Source organism: Brachionichthys hirsutus, unplaced genomic scaffold, assembly GCF_040956055.1.
Source record: "Brachionichthys hirsutus isolate HB-005 unplaced genomic scaffold, CSIRO-AGI_Bhir_v1 contig_440, whole genome shotgun sequence".
In the NCBI taxonomy this organism is placed as follows: domain Eukaryota; kingdom Metazoa; phylum Chordata; class Actinopteri; order Lophiiformes; family Brachionichthyidae; genus Brachionichthys; species Brachionichthys hirsutus.
The window spans coordinates 250,242-277,202 of NW_027180346.1; the positions used below are offsets into that span (position 1 = coordinate 250,242).

Genomic DNA, 26,961 nt, shown 5'->3' on the forward strand with positions numbered 1-26,961 from the left:
CTAGATCCCGTTCTTCGCCTCGTTGTTGTTCATGGCCTCCTTCCTCTGAGCTAGGAAGGGGTACATGCACTTGTCGGCCCCCAAGAACCGGTACATGCATACGATGGCTTCGAACGGCAGGATGCTGCGGACACAGGACAGCGGAGATACGTCACACGAGATACGGCGGTATAGTTTGCACAAGTTGGGACAACTGAAATTGGAGGGGGGGGGGGGACTGTCGTGTAGGAGTGAGCCCACCTTTTCATAAAGTTGACCATATAGACGATGCGAGGTGTACAGATCATGGGCTGATCGGTGAGGATGGCCCTCATGGCCTGCTTCACGCAGAACTCCGGCTTCAGCGGCGGTAAAAAAGGCTCGATTTCCTTCCTGAACGGACAGAAATATATCATTGATTGATTATTTTACAGGCTCAAAATCCAGTGGGATGAGATTGAATGAAGTGATTGTACCTTTAAATGAAGCAGTAAGTGGAGTTTTAGGGACATCAGTTCATAACAGACGAAGTATTTTTTTTTTCGAAGCGTTCAAATTACGATGACTTTTAATTAATCCAATTAAGTGACACCGCTTCAAAATGATTGTGCACAGCTTCACTCCAAAGCGGCGTTACTGTAAAAATAATGATCATGTCACCTGCTGACAGCGACCATCAAATAAAAGTGAGCGCAATTACAGCAGAGCAAGAGCGGGGGGGGCAGGGGGGGCGCAGTCAGCCAAGGTGCACCTGTTCCCCTGGGAAAGTCACCCTCTTTGTTTAAGAGAGCGCTGGACCAATCCTTGCGGCGGGCTTTATATTATCTCCTACACAGCAGGACCGTCAGCTGCCGCTTTGAACTTCAAAAAGGTGTTTATGAGGCTATTTTATACGGTGAAAATTAGAGATTTCAAATTCATCCCAGATGCCGGAAAGCTTTTGGCTGTGCGCAGAAAAGCCTTCAAACAGCGCGGCGTGGACGCTAACCTTATCCTGCAGCCTTTGAACATTCCCGTGTCTACCAGGTAAGGGCACACCAGAGTCATGTTGATGCCGTCCTTCTCGGAGGCCTTCAGCTCGTGGCTCAGCGATTCGTGGAATCCGATGGCACCAAACTTACTGGCGCAGTAATCCTGGAGGAATAAAGAGAGAACGGGTTGGCCCTGTGCATTATGAAACGCGTGTGACAAGCGCAGAGGTCACTCCTCGCCGTTAATGGTACAGCCACGGAAACAGAAGTGAGCCTGTCCGCCGTTCTGCAGTTTCATTAGCATTCTGCCCCCCCGGGGCATCAGGAGGCTGCTACGCATGGCGGGAGGGTTTTGATGTGGTTCGCCGCGCAAATGCTGTAAAAAAAAAATGGCTTGTGCAAACACAGATGCAAGTCAATAAACACAGGGGGGGATAAAGACAGTTGGCTTCATCCACACAACAGGCAAGGGGAGGGCGTTAGTTCCCTGAAATGAATGTTCAAGGCAATTCAAGCGTAATAATAATAGTAGTTACACAAAAGCTACCTTCGCTTCCCTTTGAAGCAGGACTCGATCATTATGGATCAGCACATGTGCAACAAAAGCAAACGTGCAGCTATAAAAACAAAAGCAAACGGAGCAGCGGTCCCGGTAGACAATCTGAAAATGGCGCCCTTCTCGGGCGAGGGGATGAATGAGAACTCTCTTCTCTGAAACGTAACGCAAAAACATCCTAAGAGGGCTCCCGACTTACGCCCGCTGCGGTTATGGAGATAAATGAGGGTGCTAAATGGTTTAATATGCATTAAAATAACAAAAATCTGTACTGGGGGGGGGGGGGGGAAGCAAAAACTTTGCTGCTGTGAACTGAATACTGAGTGAGGACCGAGTTGTTCACAAAGCCGTGATGAAGATGTCTCTGTCTCTTGGGGAGCGGCGGCCAGAGCCCAGTCAGGACCCAACACCCCCCCCCGCTGCAGATAGAAGAGTCTATAAGAGGCTCCCCAATGCTCATCTATGTCCTTTAATTTGATGGGTGGAGGGACAACTAGAGAACGGGGGCCTAACCTCCCCAGGCCCAGTGTGCTGGCTGGCACGCAGAGGGCTTCAGAGAAAGCGCTGGTTCTGGACGGTGGGAACGATGGGATGTGTGTGTGTGTGTGCGTGTGTGTGTGTGTGTGTGTCTCGTCGTGTATGATACTAACCTCCACTCCAGCTGTGCTGAATAAACCCAGCGAGCTGGCAACAGTCACAATGTGGCCATGATTCAGCTCCAGCATCTTGGGTAGAAACGCCTTGGTGGTCTGGGGGGGGGGGGAGAAGACACAGAAGGGCAAAAGAAAAAGAATAAGGTTAGTTCACTTGGGCAGTTAGTCTGTGCCAAGGCCCTTTGATCCCATCTGCCCCCCCCCCCCCCCCCTTCCATGTGTTTCTCCCTCTTCTCCATGGTGATTCATTGAGAAGCGTCTGAATGAGAATTCATAACAGGAAAAATAATGCACTGGAGGCATTTATAAGTATTCAAATTTACGTTTTTGAGGGAAGAGAAGAATGAGAGTCCCCCCCCCCTGGGTATTCATTGACGGGACAGGTAATGTGGTGCGCGCTGCTGTCCAAGCCGTTCTTTTTCCCACACAGATCTGGTGCCCATCGTTGGGCCCGGTTCTAAAGACTCGGTGACAACACCAATCACAGGCCTCTGTTCACTCAACAATACAAGTCAGCCTCTCGTCTCCCCACACAGACCTGCGTCCTGCCCGGGCAGCAGTCGGTGGAACAATCAGCAGCGAGGTGAGCGCAGAGATGAAAGACTTTCACCTGGGAGCCACGTGAGAGCTGGAGCGGTTCCGATGAGCGGCGTGCGAAGTGGTGAGAACGGCGAGTTAGTGGGAAAGAGTGATTCATTTATTGATCAATTCCTCATTCTGCCTGTCTGCTGACTGGACACAGCATGAACCAATCAGCAGGCGTGGCGTGTGACGGCAGTAAACAGGAACCGACCGCACTAGGAGGTCTGCAATCAATGGAGCGGGGCTTCTGATTGGTGCTGCTCATTGTGAAGAAAAATGTTAATTATTGCTCGGGTTGAAAGTGGAAACTGAGGACATCTTAATACCTGCGATTTTATGATTACCAACGGCGCTGCATTAAAAAAAAAAGAAATCTGTCAAACAAAGTAAGGGAGGCAGAGAATTAATCGCTACCAATTTTAAGGCAAAATAAATAACTCCTGCTGGTTACAGCATACGTAAAATACACAGTGCGATACCTTTGTTTTTTTGGAACTGCGTTTATGCCACAAATAAAAAACTGGGGTGAAATAATCATTTCATTATTACTTTTGACATTTCATTTCTCGCTCCCAATAATTCCGTGGCCGTATTAACGAGAGGTAACGGTTTCGGCGGTTGGTACAGTTTGCGATCCGGGCCAGAGAAATGATTCAGCCTCCTTTGTAAACATTAGCCGCAGAGGCGCACACAGCCAGAGAGTGCATGGTACCAGGTTGCACAGCCACGAAACCACTGGCAAGGGAGGAAGAGCCTCATAAAAAACGGTACCCAGAGATTTAACAGCATTGCACCTACTGACATCTAGCGTAATCTCAGCTATGCTTAAAACACATTTGGGAAGCGATAATCCAGATCTATGTAGAGAGAAGCCGGCGAAAGAAAGATGACTTCACTCGCTTGGGTTTATTCTACACCCAGGTACAGCAGAACTGATCCGACTCGGCTCCACACAGCTGCACTCTTCTCGGACATAAATTCCAACTCGCTGCAATATTCAACTGATCTTGATGGTGGGGCCCAAAGAAAGGGAGTGGGAGAACGTGACGTCGGAATACAAGCCTCTGGAAGGCAGACTTGGTGGATGAGGCTTGCGTGCAAACAAAGCATTAAGCTACAGATATGCCCATACCTGACTTGAGCCAAAGTTTCCCACTCCCACAGACACTTCCAGAGAGCACGGCGCTCTCAGAATAAAGCCAACGCTCAGATATTGGGGAAGTTTGCCGGGCAAGGCTAAAAATAAGTGAGATTGATGGAGGAGACGCCGGCTCCCTCAGCTGGAGGACGGGGGGGGGGCGGCTGAACATGAACGAGCGCTCCGTCTCTCGCCCGCCCTCGCGTGATGTCCTGCTTCTCATGGCGGCTCTGGCATGCGGGTTTGACCCCCGCCGACCTCTCAGACACAAAATGTGTGAAGGCGACCAAGGGCTCGTGTCTTACATCCGAGCTGCTGTAATTGGGCCTCAACGCTCCCTTGTTCCGCTAAATTACCCGCTGACACAGTCGGGCCTCCTTGGCTCCTATGTGGGGGTGCCTTACCCATTGCACCCCCTAATTGGTGTGTGCCCCCCAGGAGCATTTACGCCACACAAAGCTCCTTGCAGCTGGAGTGTCAGGCTGCATTAGTGCAAGCGCCTGACCATCAGGAATATGAACAAAATATTGGCCTGTGCGTAGGACCAGATGGCCATTTAATTGGGTGGACTTCTCCCTGGATGAGAGAGCGAGGCAGAGAAACGGCCAAGGGCCCGTCTGATCCGACAACAGACCGTGGAATTTGAGTGGGTTGTGTTTACTGGTCAACAGAGATGATGGACACAGATTGGCCATGTTGTGGTGGCCATGCTTGTCAGAAAGTCTCTGCTACAGCTGAATGAACCCCCCCCCCCAACCCTAACCCCCCCCATGCTGGTTGTATTACCGGACTCCAATTTTACCTGGAGAGCAACAACATAAATATCTCAGGGGAACAAAAACAATCCAAGCCTCAAATATAATGTTTTAGAAAAACTACATTTGATGTAAATAATCCAATTGGCTTCACAGTTAGCTTAGCTTCTCTGCATTTAGTCACTATTCATTTTTACAGATTTTTTGGGGGTCTTTTTAATCTCATCTAAGAAGTGTTCTATGTAGCTTAGAACTCCATAATTACACAAAATCTATAAATATTTTTTTTTGGGGGGGGGGGGCATTTGTTGCAGCACAACATAAATTATTGGTGCGAAAAGTCAAAATTGTTTTAATAACTTTTCATTCTTCTTTGCTCCCTCCAAAAAAAAAATGAAGCTCACCTGCAGCTGAAAAATAAAAATGTAAAATGAATCGTTCATGTTTACTGGATACAAAAAGATATTTGAAGACACAAAAGGGATGATAAATTCTAATGGGCAGTTTTTTTTTAAACCAAAAACATCACTGAGTTTAACAGATAATCCAATAATACTAAACCAAAGGCCTAATCCCCTGCCATGAGAGTACAAGTACAAGCTGAGGGCAGTAGCAAAGATGGGGACAGTCATGTCAGGGGTACAGGTGCACCCGGCCTAAGGTGGGACCCACATAAAACCAGTCGAGTAGGCCCCTTCTGCCTGGCTGCCCCCTTTCTCTCGATACAGCAGGAATGCAGCTCGCAGAACTTGGCTCCTGTCTCCTGGCATTTCGTCAAACCGATCCACAGACAAGAAACCAATTGTCAGATAAAGTGGGTCAGCAGCAGCTCACCATTACCCTCTTGCCACGCCTGAGGATGCGAAGGCACTACCTTCCTTCCTCTTTCCTTTGCACTGCTCTTTTCCCTCCATGTCACCACTTTCATGCAATCGCCCCATAATTATGGTCAGTTCTTCATAAGCCACCCCACCTGTTGGAGAATCAGCTGAGGATTTTCCTTCATGTCGTTCTGATAGACCTCCTCAGAAATAGACTGGTGGCCTTTATTGGAATGACTACACATTTCCCATCACGGATAACAAACGGCTGTGGCTCCAGCATCGCAAATCACAGCTGGACGACTGAAAGCGTCACCAAATGAATTAAATTATATCGTCTCAAGTTAGTGAGCAACGGAATGATAATTGTTTGTGTATGTGTGTGTGTGTGTGTCAGAGCTGCAGAACAGTGCTGGCCTCCGTGACTGCCATGCAGCTGCACCCGCTGTCTCCAAATCAGTTTGGGAGGAGTTGTTGGAGGACAGAAAAAGTGTGAGGTCTGAGCTGGCCCGGTCTGGCAGACGACGCTCATACCACATCCACCAATCTGATTATTGTTTATCGCCATCCCTGCTTTATTCCAGCTGCATAAAATGAAAAGGATAAAAGAAGATTTACGCGTTGGTGAATTGAAGATGAACCTGCCGTCAAACTGCTTTTGAGAGGCCGGCTGTTTGGGACTAGATTTTGTTCACTGGCTGGGATGAAAGCTGGAAAGCAGATTTTTTTTTTTTTTTTAAGGGTTTCACTGATGCCTCTTTTTTGCGATCCAACAGAGATTTCAAAAGCAATGTAAAATTTTTCATCTTTCATAAAAAGTCAAACTCCCTTTTTATGAAGTCCTTAAGTCCTTAAGAGCTAAAAATAACTTTCAGAAACGAGGTTCAAATTTCACTTTGTGTGACTATAGGCCCCAAACTGAGTAAGAAATCAGTCATGAGGCAAAAGTAAACCAGTTGTTGACAAAGGAAAACAAAATCAAAGGTGTGTGTGATGTACCGTATTTGTGTCCCTGTTAGTCTAAGTTCTATTCATCTAGCTTGTGTCTATAATGAACCACATCCTCCATTCTGGCTGTCACCATTCATTAAGTTGCTCTTTCATCTGGCCCGTCTTCCCAAACAAATCCACGCTCTCCTCAGAATATGGGAGAAGACAAGCACGAGACCCTCTTAAAAATCTGCCGCCCAATCACGGGATCCTGACTCCAAATCCTGGATGCATAGGAATGTGGCGACAGCCAGAAGAGAGGCGCGTGAATAGTTCAATGAACCTCCATTAAAAAGGAGGGAACACACAACCTGCCTGACTGAAAACACATTTTCACACCAGATTAGGAAGCTTCGCGATCACTGTGGCTTCATGGCATCGTTGAAAACGCAGCCAAAGACTCGAAATAAGCCTCATCTGCACCACCAAATGAAATGGCCAATTCCTCCAAGCAGAGGAAACGTTCTCAATCCTTTCACTCAACAGCAGGACAAAAAAAACCCCACGCACACATTTGTGCATGAGGAATAGATTTATCCCACGGATGTGAACTAATTCGGGCAAAACAGTCATTTACCGTTACATTATTACTGGTTTATCGGTTATTCGGGAGAGGGGCGTATAAAAGCTCACAGCGCTGAATCAAAAGCGTAAACCCACGTTCAACGCTGCAGCTCATGCTTATCTGAGATGCAGCGTGTCCACGCCATCGAGATAACGTTCATACTGAAGCAGGTAAGAGGTAAAGGGCCGTGGAAAAAAAAACATGATACACAACAAACGAGTGCCCGCCTACAAAATGTGGGGAGGTGATGCGATCCCATCCCATCGTGCAAGGCAGACCTATGCAGATCTGCACTGCACAGAAGAGGAGAGGAGAGGAGAGGAGAGGAGAGGAGAGGAGGAGGCAGGACCATGACTTTCATTGGACAGATATAAACATGCAAGGGAAATGTTTGTGGCCATAGTTTTTAAATCCTGGACACCTTTGATTCTTGAGTCAGGCTGGACACATTCCGGTGAAACACGCGCCCCACTGGATACATGTGATAACTCCTACATCGGCTTATCGCATATCGTGATTGTTCTGATGTCCACAGATAAAAAAAAATGTTTCCTCCATTTGGCTTGATTAACTTTCCACGCATCAACTCACCCAGAAGTGCGCGTGACAGTTGACCACCATGGTGCGCTCTATGAGATCATCGGGACACTCCAAGAGATGATGGCCAGAGACCACACCGGCGTTGTTGATCAATATGTCCACCTCTCCCACCTCTCGGCGCACCTTCTCGGCCGTGGAATACACACTCTCCCTCTTCCCCACATCACACACATAGGTGTGGACCTGTGGCTGGAAGGGAGGGACCTCCTCTACCCCTCCAACGGGTCCTGCGAGGAAAGAGACATAGGAAGGGAAGATAAATAAAAAGATCGATTAGTCTGATTACCAGGCTGCGTGTAAATCATAATTATTCATAGAAGTTGATGCACATTTGCGCGCGTGTACCTGAATTCATTAATTAATCCGGGATTACAGTATAATGCATGTTAACATTTAGAGGCCGGCCCTTCTTTGTGATGTTAAATATTTTACGTGTGTTTATTTTAACACTCTGTCAATGGCAAACGCTGACTCGACATATCCTTTGACTCTAATTTACCGCCGCAGAAGTAAAAACCGAGCGAAAAGTGCGCTTTCGCTGGCCGCGCGTAAAATAGCTGATCCACATCCTTTGCGCGCCGCAAAGAAAGAAAATCAGACTTACCGTCTTTGGCTACGGGAGTGTCCAGCTCGTGGTATATCTGGCGCACCATCTCCGCCGTCTCCTCGTTGCTCTGGCTGTTTATGTCCCACAACACCAGGATGGCGCGTCGCCGGGCGAACTCCTTGGCGAAGAGCCGCCCGAGGCCGCTGCCAGCCCCGGTGATCACGCACACCTGTCCCGCCACGCTCTTCTCCTTGGGCCGTACGACCCATTTAGCACCGGCGGTTACAAAGGCCCAGAGCACCTTCAAAATGACCACGAAGAACTCTGCGATGATTATCATCATGTTGATCAATCAATTTAAAAAAACCCAAAAAAAACAAATAACAACAACACCAACACACAGCCTGCAGCCAAAAAACAAAAAACGTGAGGGTCACACCGGCAAACTTAGAAGGCAACGCCAAGAAAGCTCAGATACATAAAAGTGAAAGTAAAGGCGCGCAACTTAATGAGTGAAGATGGATCTCCGTCAGAGTCCAGCTGCAGCGAGTCCGGAGAAGCTTCAACGAGCTGCTGCTCCACTCCTCTCATCCTCACTCGCATCCCGCTCGCTATTTATTAAGTCCACCCATCAACACCGGGCCCAATCGGACTGGGACTGGAGCGCCTGTCAGAGTGAAGCGCCAGCTCCATAAATTACACTTCGAGGTGACATAACTCCAAAGGATCGTCACTAAAAAGCTGCCTCTGGTGGGATTTCAGAGTCTGAAAGTAACGTTCCCCCCCCCCCCCCCATTTAAAATAGGACAAAAGCGCCTTTACTTTATTCAAAACAAAAGTTATCTCTCAAAAAGTCTATTTTATGCTGCGAGTTGATCAAACAGCAAAGCTGGTTTTTATTTTATTTTATTTTTTTATCTTCATGAAGCAACTTGATTTTATTTGTACCCTTAAATTAGACATTACGATTGTAGAAAGATCTGCATTCAGAGTTTGAGGACTAATGTTTTATCAACCCTCTTTGAAATTTGTGCTTCATTGATTTTCATTCACAACGACACATTGCAACATGTTCAATGTAAACGACGCACTCACATAGGTATAGACGCCAGACAACATCAATTCAAATATACAGCATAAACCTTTTACGCATGCAAGGACTTCAGGCGCATCTGCGGTGCGCGCACGTTGAGAAGGATTTACGCAGAGAGACGCTTTTAACATTAACTGACGTCGTTGTGTAACATCTTGCCTTTTTGATGTGTTTGGGTATCTGATAACCAAACCGCGATTTAAGAATTTACTCATTCTGAAGGTCCCTTAGAGAGCAATAAAAAAAAAAAAATCATGTGTTACTGATTATATATAATTACATATAATCGCTGTCCTGTTTATAAGAGTCCGTGTATTGCAATATATCTGACTTTTAATTAAACATATTTATAATATGTGTAGAAGAGTTAAGTATGCTTTAAAGTAGTGCAAAATAGAAATACTTACAAAACCATACACTTTAGTTTAAAATAAACTCATGCCGTACATAGTTTCTTATTCATTGGATCTTTATATAAGTCAAATGTCCCGTACTTTACAACCTGAAGTGGGTGAAGGAGTCTGAGATCCATGGACGGAGCCGAAAGCTTTCAAACTGCAGAATGAAGTGTTAGCGCCCTCTGCCGGATATACGATATACGTGAGAACTGAATGAATTATGAGTAAAAGACATACAGAATTTTATTTTAAAAAGTGCTTAAGATTTGATAACAGACTGTCAATCGCTAAATTCCATGGGCGGCTTAATAACTTCCGATTCACGCGTTCTTAAATACCTTGGTAAATAAAACCAGGGTTCGAAAGAACAAAAAAATATTCTACCGAAATATTCATTAGGGTTAGAGTATATTCATCCTGCAGTATTACAACATTATTATGCTAGATTCAATCAACATTGATTACTGTTGATTTTTTTCGATTACAGTACTTTGGAAAATTAATGAAATATCTTTTTAAGTCGGGCAATTACAAGGGCAGTCTGTGAGGGCCCTAAATACTTTAACGTGCGCATGCGCGTAAGGAGATCTCTCTTTCCCGGTGGACGCGATGGCGGACGCAGAGTGAGTGTTTGCCTCTGAATCGCGATCTAACGCCATCCATTGTTTAGATCATCATCTTTGTTGATTTTTGCGCGCGAACATGTTGTTTAGTATTCATACATTTTATTCATTATATTAGTGTGAGGGATTACCAGCGGTGATCATCACGACCGCAGAGTGTATGGAAGCCTACGTGTATCTGAAAAGCAGCAGAACATGGCTGCTCGCCTCTCTTCCATGCATTCGAGTAATATATAACTTTGTTTTCTAGGGGGGAGGGCTAAGTTAAGAATCACGTTACTGCGTAGCTTGTTTTCCTTTCGTAGTGTGTAAATAACGTGGAACGCAAGAGCTAGCCGTAGCGGAATAGCGAAGCTAGCATGTAGCTACAGGCGGCACCGAGACACCGGCAGCTGCCGGCTAGCGAGCTTTGATGGGAAAATCTACGTTGTCGGTGTGTTTCCGGTCGGTTCTAAAACGACCTATCTCGTTAACAGAAAAAAACTCCCGACGGTCCCGGAGAGCCTTATAAAAAGGCGAAAGGCCTTCACCGCCATGAAGACCATGCGTCTCAAGAAGATGCTGGCAGAAAAGAAGGTACGCTGCGTGCCCTTCTAATGGCTTCCGGAAGAACTGATCGTGCTGAATACGTCTCTCCTGCTTGTTCAAAGGCCCGCAAGGGAACCAGGAGGCTGATCTACAAGAGGGCCGAGGAGTACCACAAGGAGTACAGGCAGATGTACAGGCGTGAGATCCGCCTCAGCCGTACGGCTCGCAAAGTGGGGAACTACTACGTGCCCGCTGAGCCCAAGCTGGGCTTCATCATCAGGATCAGAGGGTGAGATGCGGACGCCGTGGGACGGTCCGTACCTGGACGTCAGACCGATCAGTGACGTTTACCTGGATTGCTACACTTCCAGGAGATTACGCTCGACGGTTGTTGAGGCGCCATCTTTTCTGATCCGGATGCCTCTTTGACGAGTTGAGAAACGACTAAATCTATGTAGGAATGGATATCGCAGCAATCCAAGTAAATGTTCCCGATGTGAACACTCGGTCTGCGGTTGATGATGCACATTCTTTCCCCGACATATCGACTATGGTGACAAAGATAACTTTTAAGAAGCCAATTGTTTCTGAAACCACAATAAGATTTAAGACAAGAAGCTGACTTTTGATTCCTAACCGTATGTTAATCACGGTTTCCTCTGTCGCCTAGCATCAACGGTGTCAGCCCCAAGGTCCGCAAAGTTCTCCAGCTGCTCCGTCTGCGCCAGATCTTCAACGGTGTGTTCGTCAGGCTGAACAAGGCTTCGATCAACATGCTCAGGATTGCAGAGCCGTACATCGCTTGGGGGTAAGGCTGCGTTCCTGAACACTTCGCCTCAACTGAGGCTGAGGTGTATTCATGTTGAGGGCAGGGCTGGACATTTTAAGTTTGAACGGGGCTGTCTCTCTGGAATGTGGTTAATGATGCCGAACTTTTTTCCCCATCGTATCGACCATGGTGAAAGCGAACTGAAACTAAGCCAGTTTTGTCTGAAACCACATTCTTTGAGGATAATAAAGCGCTATTATCTGCAGAGTGTATTTGTCTCATAGGAAGAAATGTGATTGCCAAGAGGTTGCCTCCTTTTAAAGAAGTCTCATCAACTGCTTGTTTTTGTTCAGGCCTGATCTTTAATGTGCCGGATGCTGCTGTTTTCGGTCCCGCGCTTGAATCAATAATTGAAATAATTCAAGGTTTATCTAAGCGTTCCTAGCATGTCTGTAATGCCTTGCCAGCCTGAAGTGGTTCTAATGACTTGTTGGGATTCAATGATGATCATGTTTGGTGCTGTTGATCTGAAAGCAAAGCTTTACTAGTGGTTTAAAGTAGGGTTGGGCAGGATCAAGGTGTATTACGGTCCGCCGGGGTATTCGGGGGTGGTGATGATGAATATATTTTAGATAGAATGTTACAGTACAGGAGATCGGTCGGGGAGGAATCATGTATGTAATTATGTATCAGCGATATAATTTTATTTACCTTTGCACAATCTCGTAGAGTTCATTGTTTTCTACTGCGTGAGGTGATTTAAATGGGGAAACTCGGAGCCTCAGTTTGTATTCACAGAAAACAAGCGTAGTATCTGAGGCCTCAGACAAAGAATATTCCATTGTCATGAGAATAGAGCAATAAGATGACCAATATGAAAGTCGTGCTATGTTGTATTTGATTTGTATGACATCATTTCCTGTAGGTACCCCAACCTGAAGTCGGTGCGTGAGCTCATTTACAAACGTGGCCACGGCAGGATGAGGAAACAGCGCATTGCACTGACGGACAATGCTCTGGTGGAGAAGGCTCTCGGTATGTAAATGTTTTCCTTTACACCTAAAAGGTAGCATGAAGATTAAGCCGAGGTCTTTAAAACGGTTATTTACTGTACTTAGCGTTCGGCTTCGTTGTCGGAGGCCTAGCGCCGCATGTGGTTAATGATGCACACTTTTTTCCCCGTCTTATCGACTATGGTGAAAAAAAGCGAAAACTAAGCCAGTTTATTCTGAAACCACATGCTTGTAAAACAAATTGTGACTAAAATGAGAATAAAACGTGATATTTGGGTCTCTTTGGATTCCAAATGTGTTGAGGCGTAAGCCTGTTGATTTGTTGCGTGCGGCTGCTCGTGTGGTTTAACTATCATGTCGCTTTGATCTTCAGGTAAGTACGGCATCATCTGCGTTGAGGACCTCATCCATGAGATTTACACAGTTGGGAAGAACTTCAAGCCCGCCAACAACTTCCTGTGGCCCTTCAAACTGTCATCACCCCGTGGCGGCATGAACAAGAAGACCACACACTTTGTGGAGGGAGGAGATGCCGGTAACAGGGAGGATCAGATCAATAAAATGATCAGGAGGATGAATTGAGTTGCGGTGAGTAGTATAAATGCATCGTGTCTTATTGGACCGTTGGGTGTGGTTAGTGATGCAGATTCTTTTTTCCCCATCTTATCGACTATGCTGAAACCCAGCTGACAATAAGCCAACTCTCTGAAACCACATCCCAGCTTCTGTTATTGTGTGCAATGAGGAAAATCGGGTTTACTGAATTACAAAAGGACGCCTCGCTTTATAAATGACATGCCAGCCGTCTTTCAGTGTGCTCCTTACAGCATTGTGAATGCTAGCGCATTACTAGGAGTGAATAGCATTCATTTATATTATGTTGCACATTTTGTACACAGTGAAAGATGATCATTCTTATTTTCTGCATCTGAAAGTATTTTTATTTTGTCTTTCAGGTTTTCAAAGGACTTGGATGTACAATAAAAAATATTTGGGCGAAAAAATGCTCCTGGTCTTGTTGTTGCTTTGAGTCATTTATAATCTGTTATGTAGTGGTATCAATCTTCCCATTTAATTTGATTCAGTTTTTCTGTTTGTAATTTACATGGATTAACTGTCCAAGATGACAAAATATAAATGTACAGATAAAAGGAGTTGTTTACCTCTAAAGACACAAATGCGTCCATTTTAAATACTTTTATTTTAGCATGTATTTTAATGGCCGTGTACGGTTATCACATCAGGCAGTTGGGGCCTCCTTCCTATTCTAATGAAACTCCCTTTGAATTGACTAATTATAAATGCCTGTTCCCACGGCAACGCTAAACCTGTTAGCATTTACCGCAGCGTCAGCGCTAGCGTTGACGCTAGTGGCTAGCAAGCTCGCGTGCGGACACCGTTATGCCCGGATGTATCGGTGGCCTTTGACCTGTGGGGTTCCCTCCAGCATGACGACCTTTCGTTTGAACTCCCCCCGACCTGCCGCAGAGGAGTCAGCAGGCGGGGGCGGGCAGCCCGGCCCTGACGCGGCTGGATATCCGGCATCCAGGACCCTCAGGATGGGGGCTGATGGAGGACGGGCATCCTTCAGGCAGAGCAGCCGCAGGAGCAAACGCAGCCCCGCCATTGTACCTTTGGGAAGTAAGCGAACGTCCGTGACGGTTGTCTTAAATGAACGTTCGGCTCTTGTAGCGTCCGGCTAGTGGAAACCCGTGGAACGTGAGATGAGCTAACGCTTGTGTTTATTGTGTATCGCGTCATTCCTTATGCTACTCTCCCGGATTTTAAATTAAAGGTGGTTCTTATTTGTGTAAATCTGTTTAGTTTACGTCATTTAGCCAAAGATGACAAGCAGAAGTCAGAGAATAATCCCCCAGAGAGGGTTATACACGGTGGGAGGCAGTTTTGACAAGCAACGTAAGACTTGACGTCAATATGGAGCATAATGTTCTTTCTCACCTTTAAAATATATGATCAGATTTAACCGAACATTTGAATTGATTATCAACGTGGATGCACTTTGAGTCATTCCTGCATTGCAACCTAACAACCGGTAGATGGCACTGTCTGTCGTATGATGTCCTCGGGTCTACCATAGCGGCGCTGCTAATGGAGCAATTTACAGATATCAAAACGTATGAATTGACAACATTCTATTACTATATTATTTATTTCGAACTTAATCTGTCAGCTGTGTTTAGCTAAATATGTGATTCTATTTTTGTTAGATGCGAGGTCGGGGCGAACCAGAGCTCTGATTCCTCCGCCAGTCAGACCTGAGAAGCTGCGTCCCCTCTGCCTGACCGAGGAGCTTTCCCACAGCCGTCCGGGGCGGCCCTTCACCCTGGGGTAACTCCACGCAGTGCTGCCATTCTTTCTGGAGACAGCTGCACCTGATTGCAGTAATTAGACTGTCACTGTCTAAAATGTGAATCACTTGACGTTGGGGGGGGCAGCCAGATAAAATTGATAATTCAGTCTGAGCAGTTTATCTGTCACAATCTGAAGATTTTAAGCTGCTGGCTTGCGATGTTGAGTCTTCTGGGCTGTCATTTATTCCTTCTTCCATGGGAAAGTTTATGTTTGATGCTACTTGGCTTTCGTGAAGTCGTTAACCTTTTGGCTCAGCAGCCTGATGCTTTCTGTCTTTATAACATCCCCACTTGTGTCTTGCAGCTACCCGGAGAGATGTGAACTGGATGCAAGTCCGGCCATTGTCTTCCCCTCCGCTTTCGTCCTCAATGGCAGAAACACCTTCACCTTTGAGAAATGCAAGCTCAGCAGGTATTTTGGTCCTTTGGTCCTAAATCTGACCATGACGATCGATAATTTTTGAAGTTATTTTGACGACTTGTTGCTTCTTTCATTCTGTTCTGCAGACCTAAGGTGAAATATCCAACCTACAACCTACTGACTGTTAAAGACAATCGAAAAAGTGAGTTGATGTGTGAGGGAAGGTATTTGATGTAGGTCAGAAATGCCACGACTGTTTAGAATGTGATCAACAGAGTCCAACCTTTAACTTGTACAGCTGTTTATATGTTGATTTATTGGCAACAAACATGTACTTGTGTGGGTTTAACATCTTTCAACAAAAAATTATGGACCATAAAATTGTTGAACATGTGGCAATATGGCGAAGCGGCGAGCAGAAAGTGTGTTCCTTCTTAAGCCTCCTCATTTCAACATTCCCCAGTCGGTTTAAATGCAAATGCTGTAAATTTCTATTCAGATTTACTTCAGAATACCCAAAATGCTGCTCACACTCACTGATTCGGCCAATCAAAGTATCCAAAACCTCTCGTAATGCTATGCCTAAAGTCAATAATCACTATCTTATTATTTTAATCACAAAATAAGCTCCAGAGAGACAATTGGTGATGTCTAAAAAATGTGGAAGCTGCAGCAACTGAACATCATGAGAATTTATCTTTTATTCCCTTCAGTGAATCCAATCCAAACCTTTCTTCTTCTCTCCCCCATTAATATCCTCCCGTCTCTACCTCATGTTGAACAGACCAGTCGTACCCAGACCCGATGGTCGGAGCCTCTCGCTATTATATCCACAGGATATCTGAGCTGTCCTCTTTGGAGGGTAAGACGGCGAGACAGGAAAAACTCAAGAAAATGAAGAAACCAAGAAAGCCGTCATCCTGACAATCACCTTCCTCCCAGTCGCCCTGCCTGAGGATCCAAACGTTCAAATCTGTGCCAACCGTGGCTGATCGGAGGAAACCGTTCAGGGCTCCGTGTTCATTTCAGTGGCTAGCGCTGAGTGCTTGCTTGTCCTCGGGGATACTAGTTTTCTGCTTGACATGGCTGATCTTCACATTTTGGGATTCTTGACCGGCGGTCCTCTTGTGTAGTATTTGCTGCTCCGATCACAAATGATGAGTAAACGCAGACTGTCTCACCGCTGCTGGTCGCGTTTCTCATCATCTGCACAAAAATAAGTTCATTTTTAACTCTGCAATATCTTGTGTTGGCTGTTATGTAATACTGCCGCGTTTCTCACGGTGTCGTCTGTCACAGCTATTGTACTCACAATGGTATTTAAACATTACTGTTACTGGGTTTTGTTAAATACCAGCATGTATTTACTTGATAGTTTAGAGAAACCATCATTGTGCCTTGCTTAAATGTCTTCCCGGAATTAAATACACTTATTTTTGTTATTGTTGAACTTCTGTGTCCTGATTTTTTGATGTGCAGCTTCTATGGGAGTGAATAAAGGGCTCCCTCTCCTTCCTATTTTGGGCTGATGCGCAACATATCGACCAACACGGTCATCAGAGATTACAGAGAAACATTATCTACATTCCATATCTACAGAACAGATACAAAAATGTGTGCCGAATCCCACAACGTGGTCCTTCCCCACATAATGCATTGTTTTGTTGCTGTATGGGGGGGCGGCTCGTGTCTGAATGGGTTCGTTTATTGTCCTCGACAAAGATTGCAGTCATTGCAGTTGTGTTTTTGTTTAGATAGAAATTAGGACTTCATTTTTATTTGACTTAGACTTACTGATAATGTGATGGTTCCATTTCTGTTGATTGGACCTCAGTTTTAACGTTCACAAAGTCTCACAGCTGTATCTTACCAGTATATTATCTTGTGTCATACACATGGATTTACCTGTTGCCAGGTGTGTATAACACATGATAATTAGAATAAGGAATGAAGCCAGATGCTGCAGACGCAGTGTCGTCTAATACAATGGTTGTAAAACTGGAATAAACGGAAGAAGGAAAGTTTGATGACTTGGAAAATCGATTCTGCTAGCGAGAGATAAACCAGGAGCATTTCACGTAACATGACAAATGGACGGATGCCACTGATTTCTGGTAGGAAGCGGAGCATAGATGGCTTCGGCGTCATCATTTCAGGGATGACGGCGTAGCGCAGCCTGTCCCTGAGATTGTTTCGGAATGAGGTGAGCTGAGAATGATGGATCTAAAAGACTTCCCAGGGGAAGATCAATAGGTTTTTTTTTGTAGCATTTCCTTTGATTAAACAAAGTGGAGACAGAAGACTACAGTGGGAGGGGGAGGATATCCAGAAAAGAATAGTCATCACAATGACCACAAGATAAAGGATTTGGGCCACTTTGAAACTATTCAATCTCCATGTTTGTATCTCTGAGGTTTCTTTTAAACAGGAACTTGATGTTGTCCCTCTTTTGAATGACGGGGTGTTGATTTCAGGGGCGCACAGTGACCCAGAAACACAGCAGTCCCCTCATTCATGCAAAGTGAAGGGGCTGCATTCATGCTCTGAAGCAGCCCCGCTCTCCCTCTTCTTGCTGGTTTGTTACCATCCTTTTCATGTGTAGCGAAACAAAATGTCCCAGAACAATCAGTCAACAGTGAGGTCTTTAATAAGAGCTGTCCTGGAACTAGGCCACAAGTGGTTTACCGTTTCACTGTAGCGCCACAGAGCACGTGATCAGCACGTGAGTACTGTTCTCCGTTAAACTGGCTGAGGTCAATTTTAATCAATCTGTAATCAATCTTTGTCTGTTGATCCAACATACAGAGAAAAATAAACCAAACTCAACAATATATAGGTGAAAGCGTGAACTCCACGGAGGCTGTAACGTCTGCAGGGTCTTTCAGCCCAATGTTTTGGTGCAGAATTGAAAGTTCCAGCATCTGAAGATTTGCTTATTTCATCTTCGATGAATACAAATTGGGAAAAAGTTCACTTACGGTAATAGGAATGACTTTGGTAGCCTTGCTTTGGGCTCTGTGAATATATGACCTATTAACTCCTCATTTAAATAATGTGTATCTGCAGCACTAATGAGAGCAGTACAGTGGAGTCCTAATCACATCCAACAGCCTCATATGTTCAGTTGACAAGAAATTAAAATAAAAGCCCTGCAGCCAACCCATCACCAATTCTACAGCTCATACATTCAGCCCTCTGCTATTGTGAACCAGCCTGGGCTCTAAAGAAGCTTTTAAAGCATTGTAAAAGATAGTTACCCAGTGATCAGAAGCAAATGACAGAGCAAACAACAGACGTGCGTCAACAGGAATCCTGGTCCCATCGTAACCTGTTGGTTTGTGTCTTCAGGGGGGGCACTCAGAGGTCAAAGGTCAAATGTGTGTCTTTACCATCATGCAAATGCAGCAGAGCCCAAAACCGTGTCGTATCTACGACAACAGAGATTCTCATTCCACAAATATCCACTGCCGTCTCCTAAAAAAGTATGTTATCCGCTTTGATGGATATGCAAGTCAAAGCATAATACATAAGCTCCCTAAGATGATTTTCAGCTTCAGTGCCTGATGCATACCTGTAGTGATCTTTATAGACTTCACCTTTGGCAAAGCAACACACACATCCACAGGCACCGGTCCAGGGGTGTAAACCTTTCAGCCACTGTCTGACATTTCTCAATATGATGGATGAAATCCACGGAGATGCACGCACCCTCTTTCAGTCATTACCTGACGTTTCATCTCTCTCGGATGCAGGGGTCAGTCCGCCCCCCCCCCCCTTCCGCACATGCCTCATCTGACTTCTAAAATCTGCTCTGATTTATCCCCTTAAGGAAGTTTCATCATTACATGGCCAGCCTGCAGGGCCCGTTGTCAGCGTGTCGTCATCCCTCTTTGCTGCTGCAGTCTGGGAGAAGCGTGTTATCATCCATTAGCTGTCAGGCTAATGACCTGGAATGAATGGAGCGCCATTAATGGGATGTACTACTCATTTAAGTGTGATGTGAGGGACTCACTGATGATGATGTAAGGTGTAATCCTCAAGATCATGCATTATACACCAATACATCCCTGTTTTAATGCGGATCTCAGGGAAAATCTCAGGATTTCTTTTTCTTTTTTTTTGGCTTGGATTCACCTGTTCAGCTCTACTTTATCAGCTACAAAGATCAACCTCCGCCTGAATACCGTGTTCCGATGACACAAGCCAAGTCAAACATCGAGCTCCTCCACTCTTTCAATAATGACTCATAGCCAGGTTCATCATTCACAAGAAATGAGATAAAAGACTCTGAGACATTCCCACATGCCATCACATAGTCTCCACATTTAAAAGGTTGCACACACACACACACACACAGAGATACTGCAGGTACACGTGAGGAAGTAGAAGAGGGTGGCAGTAAATGAGGGGCTATTAAACAAAGCCTCCATTCATGAGGCAGAACCAGGCTGTACTCAACAGAAAGAAGCAGCAAAGCCTTTTGTGAAATGAAACATTTATTTCAGGTTAAATATATATATATATATATATTAAAAAAGCTATATTGCTTTTTATATGTTGGATTTGGAACTTTGGTATGAAAGTAAAGAAAGCTTCAAGTCCAAAATGCAGACTTGCGTGCTTCATTTCCATCCTCATTGGTTAACACACAGATCCTTTTAGATGCTAGGACATGTATAGCTCACCACAAAGCAAACACAACCCTGTGTGTGAGCTTGACACGGAGAGGGCGTTATCCCGCGTAGAAATGACATCATCAGCGTACCAGTACGACGAATGGGAAAATGAAATGGCGACCATGGCAACACCCGGTCATCGGTTGACACTGGAACAGCCAATGGTTTGCTTTCCCCACATGGGCAAGATGGAGCTAGGATTCACTGTGCTGTCTCCTGGGTGCCCGACGCTAGATGTGGTGGCATGTCTGTTAAACCAGATCTCATCAATCTCTCTCTCTCTACATCTCTTACCTTGCTTTGTATTTGTCAAGTAAAATAAGTGTGATTTACGACTTACCAATTCAGTCTGTGAAATGGCACAAATAGGTCTCCGTCCCGGGATGCACAGATGCAGGGATAATCTCCTTTCCTCACTCCTCACATTAATAAGGGCCGATCCAAGCAGGGCGTGTTACTGCTGGAAATTAGATAGTCTTTGACAAGTGCACAGTGGAGGGCAAGAGGTCCAGGGTTGGGGGGGGGGGGGCTGTCAGATGTAGAACATGCATCATGTGGACTTACATCGTGGTGGAGCTGCAGCAAGCTGATGCAAGAGTTAACGAAGCCTTGCATCAGAAGACTCAAGTCAGCTATAAACATGCAATCAGGGGTGTGTCACATATATCACCCTCACGACGTACAGCATGACCAGAATTACAGTCAGAAAAATATTGAAAATAAAACCTGAAAATGATTCAATATTTTTAAGTGAAAGAGAAAATGTCATATTTAATGTTTATAGTTTAAAATGCACGTTAAACACTTGTTTATTTCTGAGGTCAGTCTGGGTTCAGCCACCTGATAAGTGAAGCTACACTGCTTCAGACATGCTGCTCAGTGATGCTGCTATGATGAAGATGAAGGATATTACTCTTGCTTGACCTACCTGCTTATGGGGAGGGAAGAATCAAAGCACCCAAACAGACCCCCCCCCCCCCCCCCCCCCCCCCTCGGCTCTCCAGAAAGCAGAGGTGAAGCATCCAGATTATGGCATTTGTGCTTTCTTTAGCTTTAGGTATATAAGTATCCCTCAATCCCAGCTAATGTTTCCTCCTAGAACTTTGTAAAAAAAAAAAAAAAACTTTAACAGATGCTCCGGTTCCTTGTGCAAACATAACAGTAAAAACCTTCTGCTGGTGTCTTACAAAATGTAATCTCCCACCCTTGCAATTAATATTCATCATTTAGAAGCTCGCCTTTGAACGCTGACTTCTGCGGTGATCTGGAAAATGTTCTTTTGCACCACATCAATGGAAGATTAAAAACAGCAGCAAAGCAGCATGTGATGTTATCGGCTTTTGCAGACCGAAATCCTTAACATTAACATCTTGAACAGTCTTGTTCATAAATCATACACTAATCAGACCTGATCGTAAGGCGATAAAACAATTAGCCTAGCTGCGGTTGTTATGGGTCTGCCTCACCAGAAAAACATGAAATAAAACTGTCATCAACCATTTGTCTCTGTTGTAAGCCAGGAGTTATAAATTAAGGCCACACCAGGAACTACAAATAGTGTCATGTAACGTTGGAGCTCCACCTGACTGATTCATATAGCCCTATAACCGATGCCTACATGTCTCGGTGCACGTTGATCCTTACAGAAATAAAACAAAGCTTTGAGAACAAGAGTAATGAGGAGATCAATAACACTGTCTTGCCTTAAGTGCAAAAAAAATAAATAGTTTTTGGCCTCTTAATACTCACGTGCCAGGCATGACACGCGTGTCTCAGGTTCTGTCGTGGCAAAAAAAAAAAGACGATCTGAGTCTCAGAGTTGTCTTTTGCCTTATCTTATTAAATTAGCAGCTTGTCGTGACAAGCACATGGTGGTTGCATGGGTGTGCCAAGATTCAATGTATGCATGCAATATTAAGATATTTATATGAAAGGCGTAGACGTGTGGGTCTCAGCAGAAGGGAGGGATGAGTGAGAGGTTAGGTCAGGGCAAAGATAAAAACATTTATGTCCCATGAGAGACAAAACACGGTCTCAAGGTTTGTCGGGGTAAGCATATCTGAGGAGACAGGGCAAAGGGGGATGTTTAGCAAACAATAATTCAGAGAACATTGTGTGCGAGATAACATGGAACATTAAATGGTGTCATAGAATAGCAATATCATTCATACAAGTAAAGACCAATACCTCAAAGTAAACGTTTTCCACCACAGTTGCCGACCCCTGATCTAGAGACAGGTTACCTAGAGAGGGACTGTGGTACTGCATGAGGAAGTCTGGAGTGGCAGAAATGTATGTCAGAGTAGTGCAGGACATGTATGACAGTTGAACCACAGCAGGGATCAGCTCTGAGCCCCTTTTTGTTTGCCATGGTGATGGATAGACTAACAGATGAGTCGAGACAGGAACCCCCTTGGAATACGATGTTTGCATGCAGATGACATTGTGACCTGCAGGTAGAGGAAAATTTTGAGAAGTGGAGGTCTTCTCTAGAAAAGAGAGGAATGAAGGTGAGCAGGAGTAAAACAGAGTAGATGTGTGTTAATGAGAAGGTCCCAGAGGGAACAGTGAAGTTACAATAAGGAATAGAAGTAAAGAAGGTCGAGGACTTCAGGTAGCTTGGGTCAACAGTGCAGAGTGATGGAGAATGTGGAAAGGAAGTGAAGAACCGTGTGCAGGCAGGCTGGAACCGGTGGAGGAAAGTATCAGGTGTGCTCTGTGTGTTTGCGAGGATGAAGGGAAAGGTCTACAAGACAGTGGTGAGGCCAGCCATGATGGACGGCTTACACTACGTTTACACTGCAGGCTGAAGAGACCCAAATCCGATGTTTTATTTTTATTTTGCCTCAATGCGACCCGCATCCGATCTTTTCATACCAGTCTGAACGGCACAGCTCAGATTTTTCCAAATGCGACAATGAGCAACAATGAGAGACTGGCAGGGGCAGCACCCTGCAGGCCCCTTGGCACAACTGACTGGACACCTGCCAACGACTCGCATTCCTGCCTTTCTTTTGGGATTCTGGGGCAGCAGAGATTGGCCGGGCAAAGCAGGTAGATCAGGGTCAAAGGAGTTCTGCAGAGAGTGGTAAATAGAGTAAACAACAACAACACAGGTGAAACCGAGACCAGAGAAAGCAGACGCGGAACCCACTGGCTCGCCCCTCCCTCGTACTTATTGTCTCCTCCCTTTTATGATCGACTGAAGGGAGGTGTTCGGTCGGGAGCTGGGAGAGAGACTCTGCAGGAGAGAGGGCACAATATGAAAGAACAGGCGTCTGATCAGAGCTGGAATAGGTTGTTCTGTGCTGTAGGTCGCTCTGCAGATCTATCTCTCTCTCTCTCTCTGGAGGGAAGGAGAGAGGAAGGCGAGAAGCTGGACACAGGAGACGGGCACTGGAATTCCAGGACCTGAGGTAGAGGACAGTCTTGGCTGGCTTGAGCTGGTGCTACAACCTCTCCCCCTCTTGGTCATGAGTGTGTCGGATGTAGAGTAGGACATAAGAATTAGAGAAAAGTGTTACTGAAGTGGTCTTTCCTGACCCCCCCCCCTCGACAATGGGATCTCAATTGGAGTTTGCTTGTTTGCTGCTGCTGCTGCTTTTTCTGGGGAGGAACAACTTGGCATTTGGAGGTTGTTCTGGGAAATGCTGCCGGGGCAGAAATCTCGACTGCACGACCACCGACTGGAGGATGGACCGGGTGTATGGGACATGCTTCTGCGATGAGGGCTGCATCAGGACCAAGGATTGCTGTTTTGACTACTACAAAGAGTGCCCAGGTGAGGGATGAACAGCGGGAACACACTTGTTATACACCCCAACTATATGACACCAGTTGGGTGATAAGCTGCGCCATGAGATAACCTAAAGATAAAGATGTAGAGCAGAGGGATTGGGCCGCTTATCGCATATCTCTGAGATGACCTGAGTGTATTGCATTGAGAAATTGCTTGCGCCCAGAGTCCTGTCAGACTTTGCCGTGCGTTCCCTCTAACGTGTGCAAATAAAACGCCAACATTTGTCTGTGAATGAGTCACGGATGTTGAGGCAACAATCCGTTTGATAATAACCGAGGCGGCTCTGCGCCTCGCCTCATTTCAGTGAGCTGGCCCACATAATAGAATTAGTACAACTATTTGAAGAATGTTGCTCTGTCAATCAGCTGTGGCAAATTACAGTTGCAGTCAAACAAGCCAAGTGTGCCTAATGTGCATTATGCTACTGAATCTGCACGCTTAATAGGCATCCGTCAAAGCTTTGATGATGAAAAATGCAGGACTTAGTGATGGAATGAGTTGCTCTCTTGGCAAACTCTCAAACAACTTGTAGCAGAGCATGAAACGCTAATTCTTCAACTCATGATCAATGCCTCATTGATCTTCAGATACTTCCTGAATATCGAGCTCTGGTCCTGCAGCCCAGTTCTGTAGGGTTTCCCCGGGTTTGCCGTGACCTTAGCGACACCTTTTTGCAGTTTGATTGTTCGCTAACCACAGGATATCCTGTAATAATATTTGTTTTCACTCCGTGGGTGTCGACATCCAGCTCGGGACTGTGCTGTGAGTGAGTGGAGCTTTTGGAGTGGCTGTGCAAAACCCTGCCAGCCCTCGGTGCGGGTCCGTATCCGCCACAGAGAAGGGCCGGAGCACAGCAACGGCGGGGAGCCCTGTCCGAGTCTGGAGCAGCGGAGCGGCTGCAGGGAGTACAGAGACCACCAGGGCGGCTACTGTGGACACAACGCAGGTACACAAATACAACAACACGTCTAGTTATTATTTATCCTGTTTACAGAAGCACTGCATGCGTTTCTCTTACCAGGCCCTGCATTCATCACCAGCGTGGAGTTTGGCAAGGGAAGGCCCAAGCATGGCAACGATGGAAACCCCCTAGACCCGGGGTAGGTTTCATAAAAAGCCCCCCTAAGCATGCTGAAACTGTACAAGACCAAAGGTATCTGCAAATTCAAAAGTTGAAACGTTCATGAATGCAGTCGGGACTTTACTTCACTTTGACATTATGCTGTATAACACTAACCATTTGGGGGGGGGGGTCAGCTTGTCTTCTGCTGCATGAGTTTCCAGTAGGTGTTTGCTCACCTGGAGGTCCGTCTACAAGATTTCATTATATGTAGCGCTGCTGAGAGAATGCCCACAGCCCTTTGAAATGAAACACTTTAGACTTTAATAAGGACTTTCAAATGTGCACAAAGGGTCCGGATGATGGTGGGTGAGATATTGTTCGTAAGCACTGGCAAAATGATTGCTCTTCCCATTGCATTCTGGGTGTGTGCATACCACACTGAAATAGGAAGGTCCGTTGTTGTTCTGCAAGTTGCCTGATGAAGCAACTCAAACTACTGGGTGTTAATATCCTGTTCATGAAGTCTTTAGCCATCTATTATGATTCACTGCGCTGTTACCCCAGGATTGGATCGTGTGACCCACATGACCCTGCCCGCTGTTCCCTCGTAGGTTCTGCATGGAGTTCACACTGGAGTCCCGGACGCCCTACTGCACAGTGCAGAACCGGCCACACACACACTGGATGCGCTACATAACAGAGGGCTTTAAAGTGTGTGTGGCGTGTGAACCTCCCGCAATGCGGAACAATAGCGGCAGCTGCCAAGGAGACGGCCAGGATTCAGACAAGTACGAAGTTACCAACCAAGAAATCATACTTAATGTTTTCTGATTTTGTTATTTTATTCCATCGGTTTCACCAGGAAACAAATGAGACTACATAAATATATATAATTTAATATCTCTACAACTAGATTAGCAAGGCAATCATTGAAGGTACACATAACCATGTGTGAAAACCATAAAGGTTTGGAACTGTGTTGCAGAGAAGCTGTGCTCCACTGGCAGGCAGTGGGGAACAGTCAGTGCAGCGGGACCTGGAAGAAGATGCAGAAAACGCAGCAGTGCAACTGTCCTCCGCAACACAGCTTCGTCTTCATCTGATCCAAGCCGAGCATCCATCAATAACAACGATCAAGCTCTGATCATCAGTGAAACTGAAAATACTGTTCAGATCAGACACCCCAGAACAGCAATTACACAGATATTAAATCCACTACACTTTTATATGAAAACATGTTCAACTCACCACGCACACTTTTCTATGTAACTCTGCAGTATAGTGAATAAATACTATTGTAATTTTTCACCTATCTCGTGCGCAATATGCACCAAACAGAATTGATTTTGAACAACTTTATTGAAAATCACTTTTTTGAATCACAAAGCTATTTTACACATTTTGTACTGAGACAGACACCATGACTTGGGTTATAGATAAATACTAGTCCACAATAATTGGTCAGTGTGGAGCGCCCTCTGGTGGTAACATTTCCATGGTGCAATCAGGGCAGCTGTAAAGAACAGGTGAGTAACACAAAGGAACAAGCAATAATTAAAACGGTGAACTTAATGAAGGAGGTAAAATGCTACATTGCACAAGTTACAGAGCATCCACTTACATGTTGAACATGTTCAAACATCCTAATATACAAGGTCACACCAACGGGCTATTGTGGTGTAATGAATACCATCTAGTGGTGCATCTACTTGTTCAATCAGAGCCATGCAAAACCAAGAGAACATAAAAAACAGGACATGGGTTGGAGAGTCTACTCAACCAGCAAAGCACAAACTACATTACACTGCAAAAACCCAAACTGTAAAAAGTAAAGAGCATCCTCCTCTTCAGTTAACTTGATAAGTCCTCACGAGAACTCTCCATCGGTCTTTCAGCATGCCAGCAGTTCGTCCCTTAAAGTCATAATCCATTAATATACGAGACCACTTCCCCACTCCGTGATCGCGAACACCATTCTTCAGGCACTTGTCCAGCTCACTCGTCCATTTCTAAGAAAACAAATGAAAAAAAAAACCCTGTTTAGTTTGTATTTTCAGAAGTCCCACCTGAATGAGAGAACGCATTTGAATGACGCTTCGAAATTCGCCT

General features: G+C 45.4%; 3 protein-coding genes and 3 non-coding genes across 6 annotated transcripts; 5 read left to right on the forward strand and 1 right to left on the reverse strand.

The window, feature by feature from the left end:
* Positions 1-8,500, reverse strand: LOC137913803 (retinol dehydrogenase 10-A). Its single transcript, XM_068757437.1, has 6 exons — positions 8,215-8,500; positions 7,602-7,837; positions 2,157-2,255; positions 968-1,113; positions 241-372; positions 1-124 (listed from the first exon to the last, which is right to left on the reverse strand). Exons 1-6 carry the CDS (start codon positions 8,498-8,500, stop codon positions 1-3), a joined length of 1,023 nt encoding a protein of 340 aa, XP_068613538.1.
* Positions 8,501-10,219: 1,719 nt separating this feature from the next.
* LOC137913804 (large ribosomal subunit protein uL30-like) lies at positions 10,220-13,587 on the forward strand. Its single transcript, XM_068757438.1, has 7 exons — positions 10,220-10,271; positions 10,748-10,847; positions 10,922-11,088; positions 11,470-11,607; positions 12,494-12,603; positions 12,955-13,169; positions 13,538-13,587. Exons 1-6 carry the CDS (start codon positions 10,258-10,260, stop codon positions 13,161-13,163), a joined length of 738 nt encoding a protein of 245 aa, XP_068613539.1. The 5' UTR covers positions 10,220-10,257; the 3' UTR covers positions 13,164-13,169; positions 13,538-13,587.
* LOC137913822 (small nucleolar SNORD12/SNORD106) lies at positions 11,711-11,802 on the forward strand. The gene has a single exon (XR_011106383.1). It is a non-coding gene; the product is annotated as a small nucleolar SNORD12/SNORD106 (small nucleolar RNA).
* On the forward strand, positions 12,719-12,809 carry LOC137913824 (small nucleolar SNORD12/SNORD106). The gene has a single exon (XR_011106384.1). It is a non-coding gene; the product is annotated as a small nucleolar SNORD12/SNORD106 (small nucleolar RNA).
* LOC137913825 (small nucleolar SNORD12/SNORD106) lies at positions 13,209-13,299 on the forward strand. The gene has a single exon (XR_011106385.1). It is a non-coding gene; the product is annotated as a small nucleolar SNORD12/SNORD106 (small nucleolar RNA).
* A 9,961-nt stretch (positions 13,588-23,548) lies between the features above and the next one.
* LOC137913820 (somatomedin-B and thrombospondin type-1 domain-containing protein-like) lies at positions 23,549-25,955 on the forward strand. Its single transcript, XM_068757456.1, has 5 exons — positions 23,549-23,771; positions 24,538-24,735; positions 24,811-24,889; positions 25,464-25,640; positions 25,838-25,955. The coding sequence occupies exons 1-5, from the start codon at positions 23,549-23,551 to the stop codon at positions 25,953-25,955; spliced, it is 795 nt and encodes a 264-aa protein (XP_068613557.1).
* Positions 25,956-26,961: the final 1,006 nt, after the last annotated feature.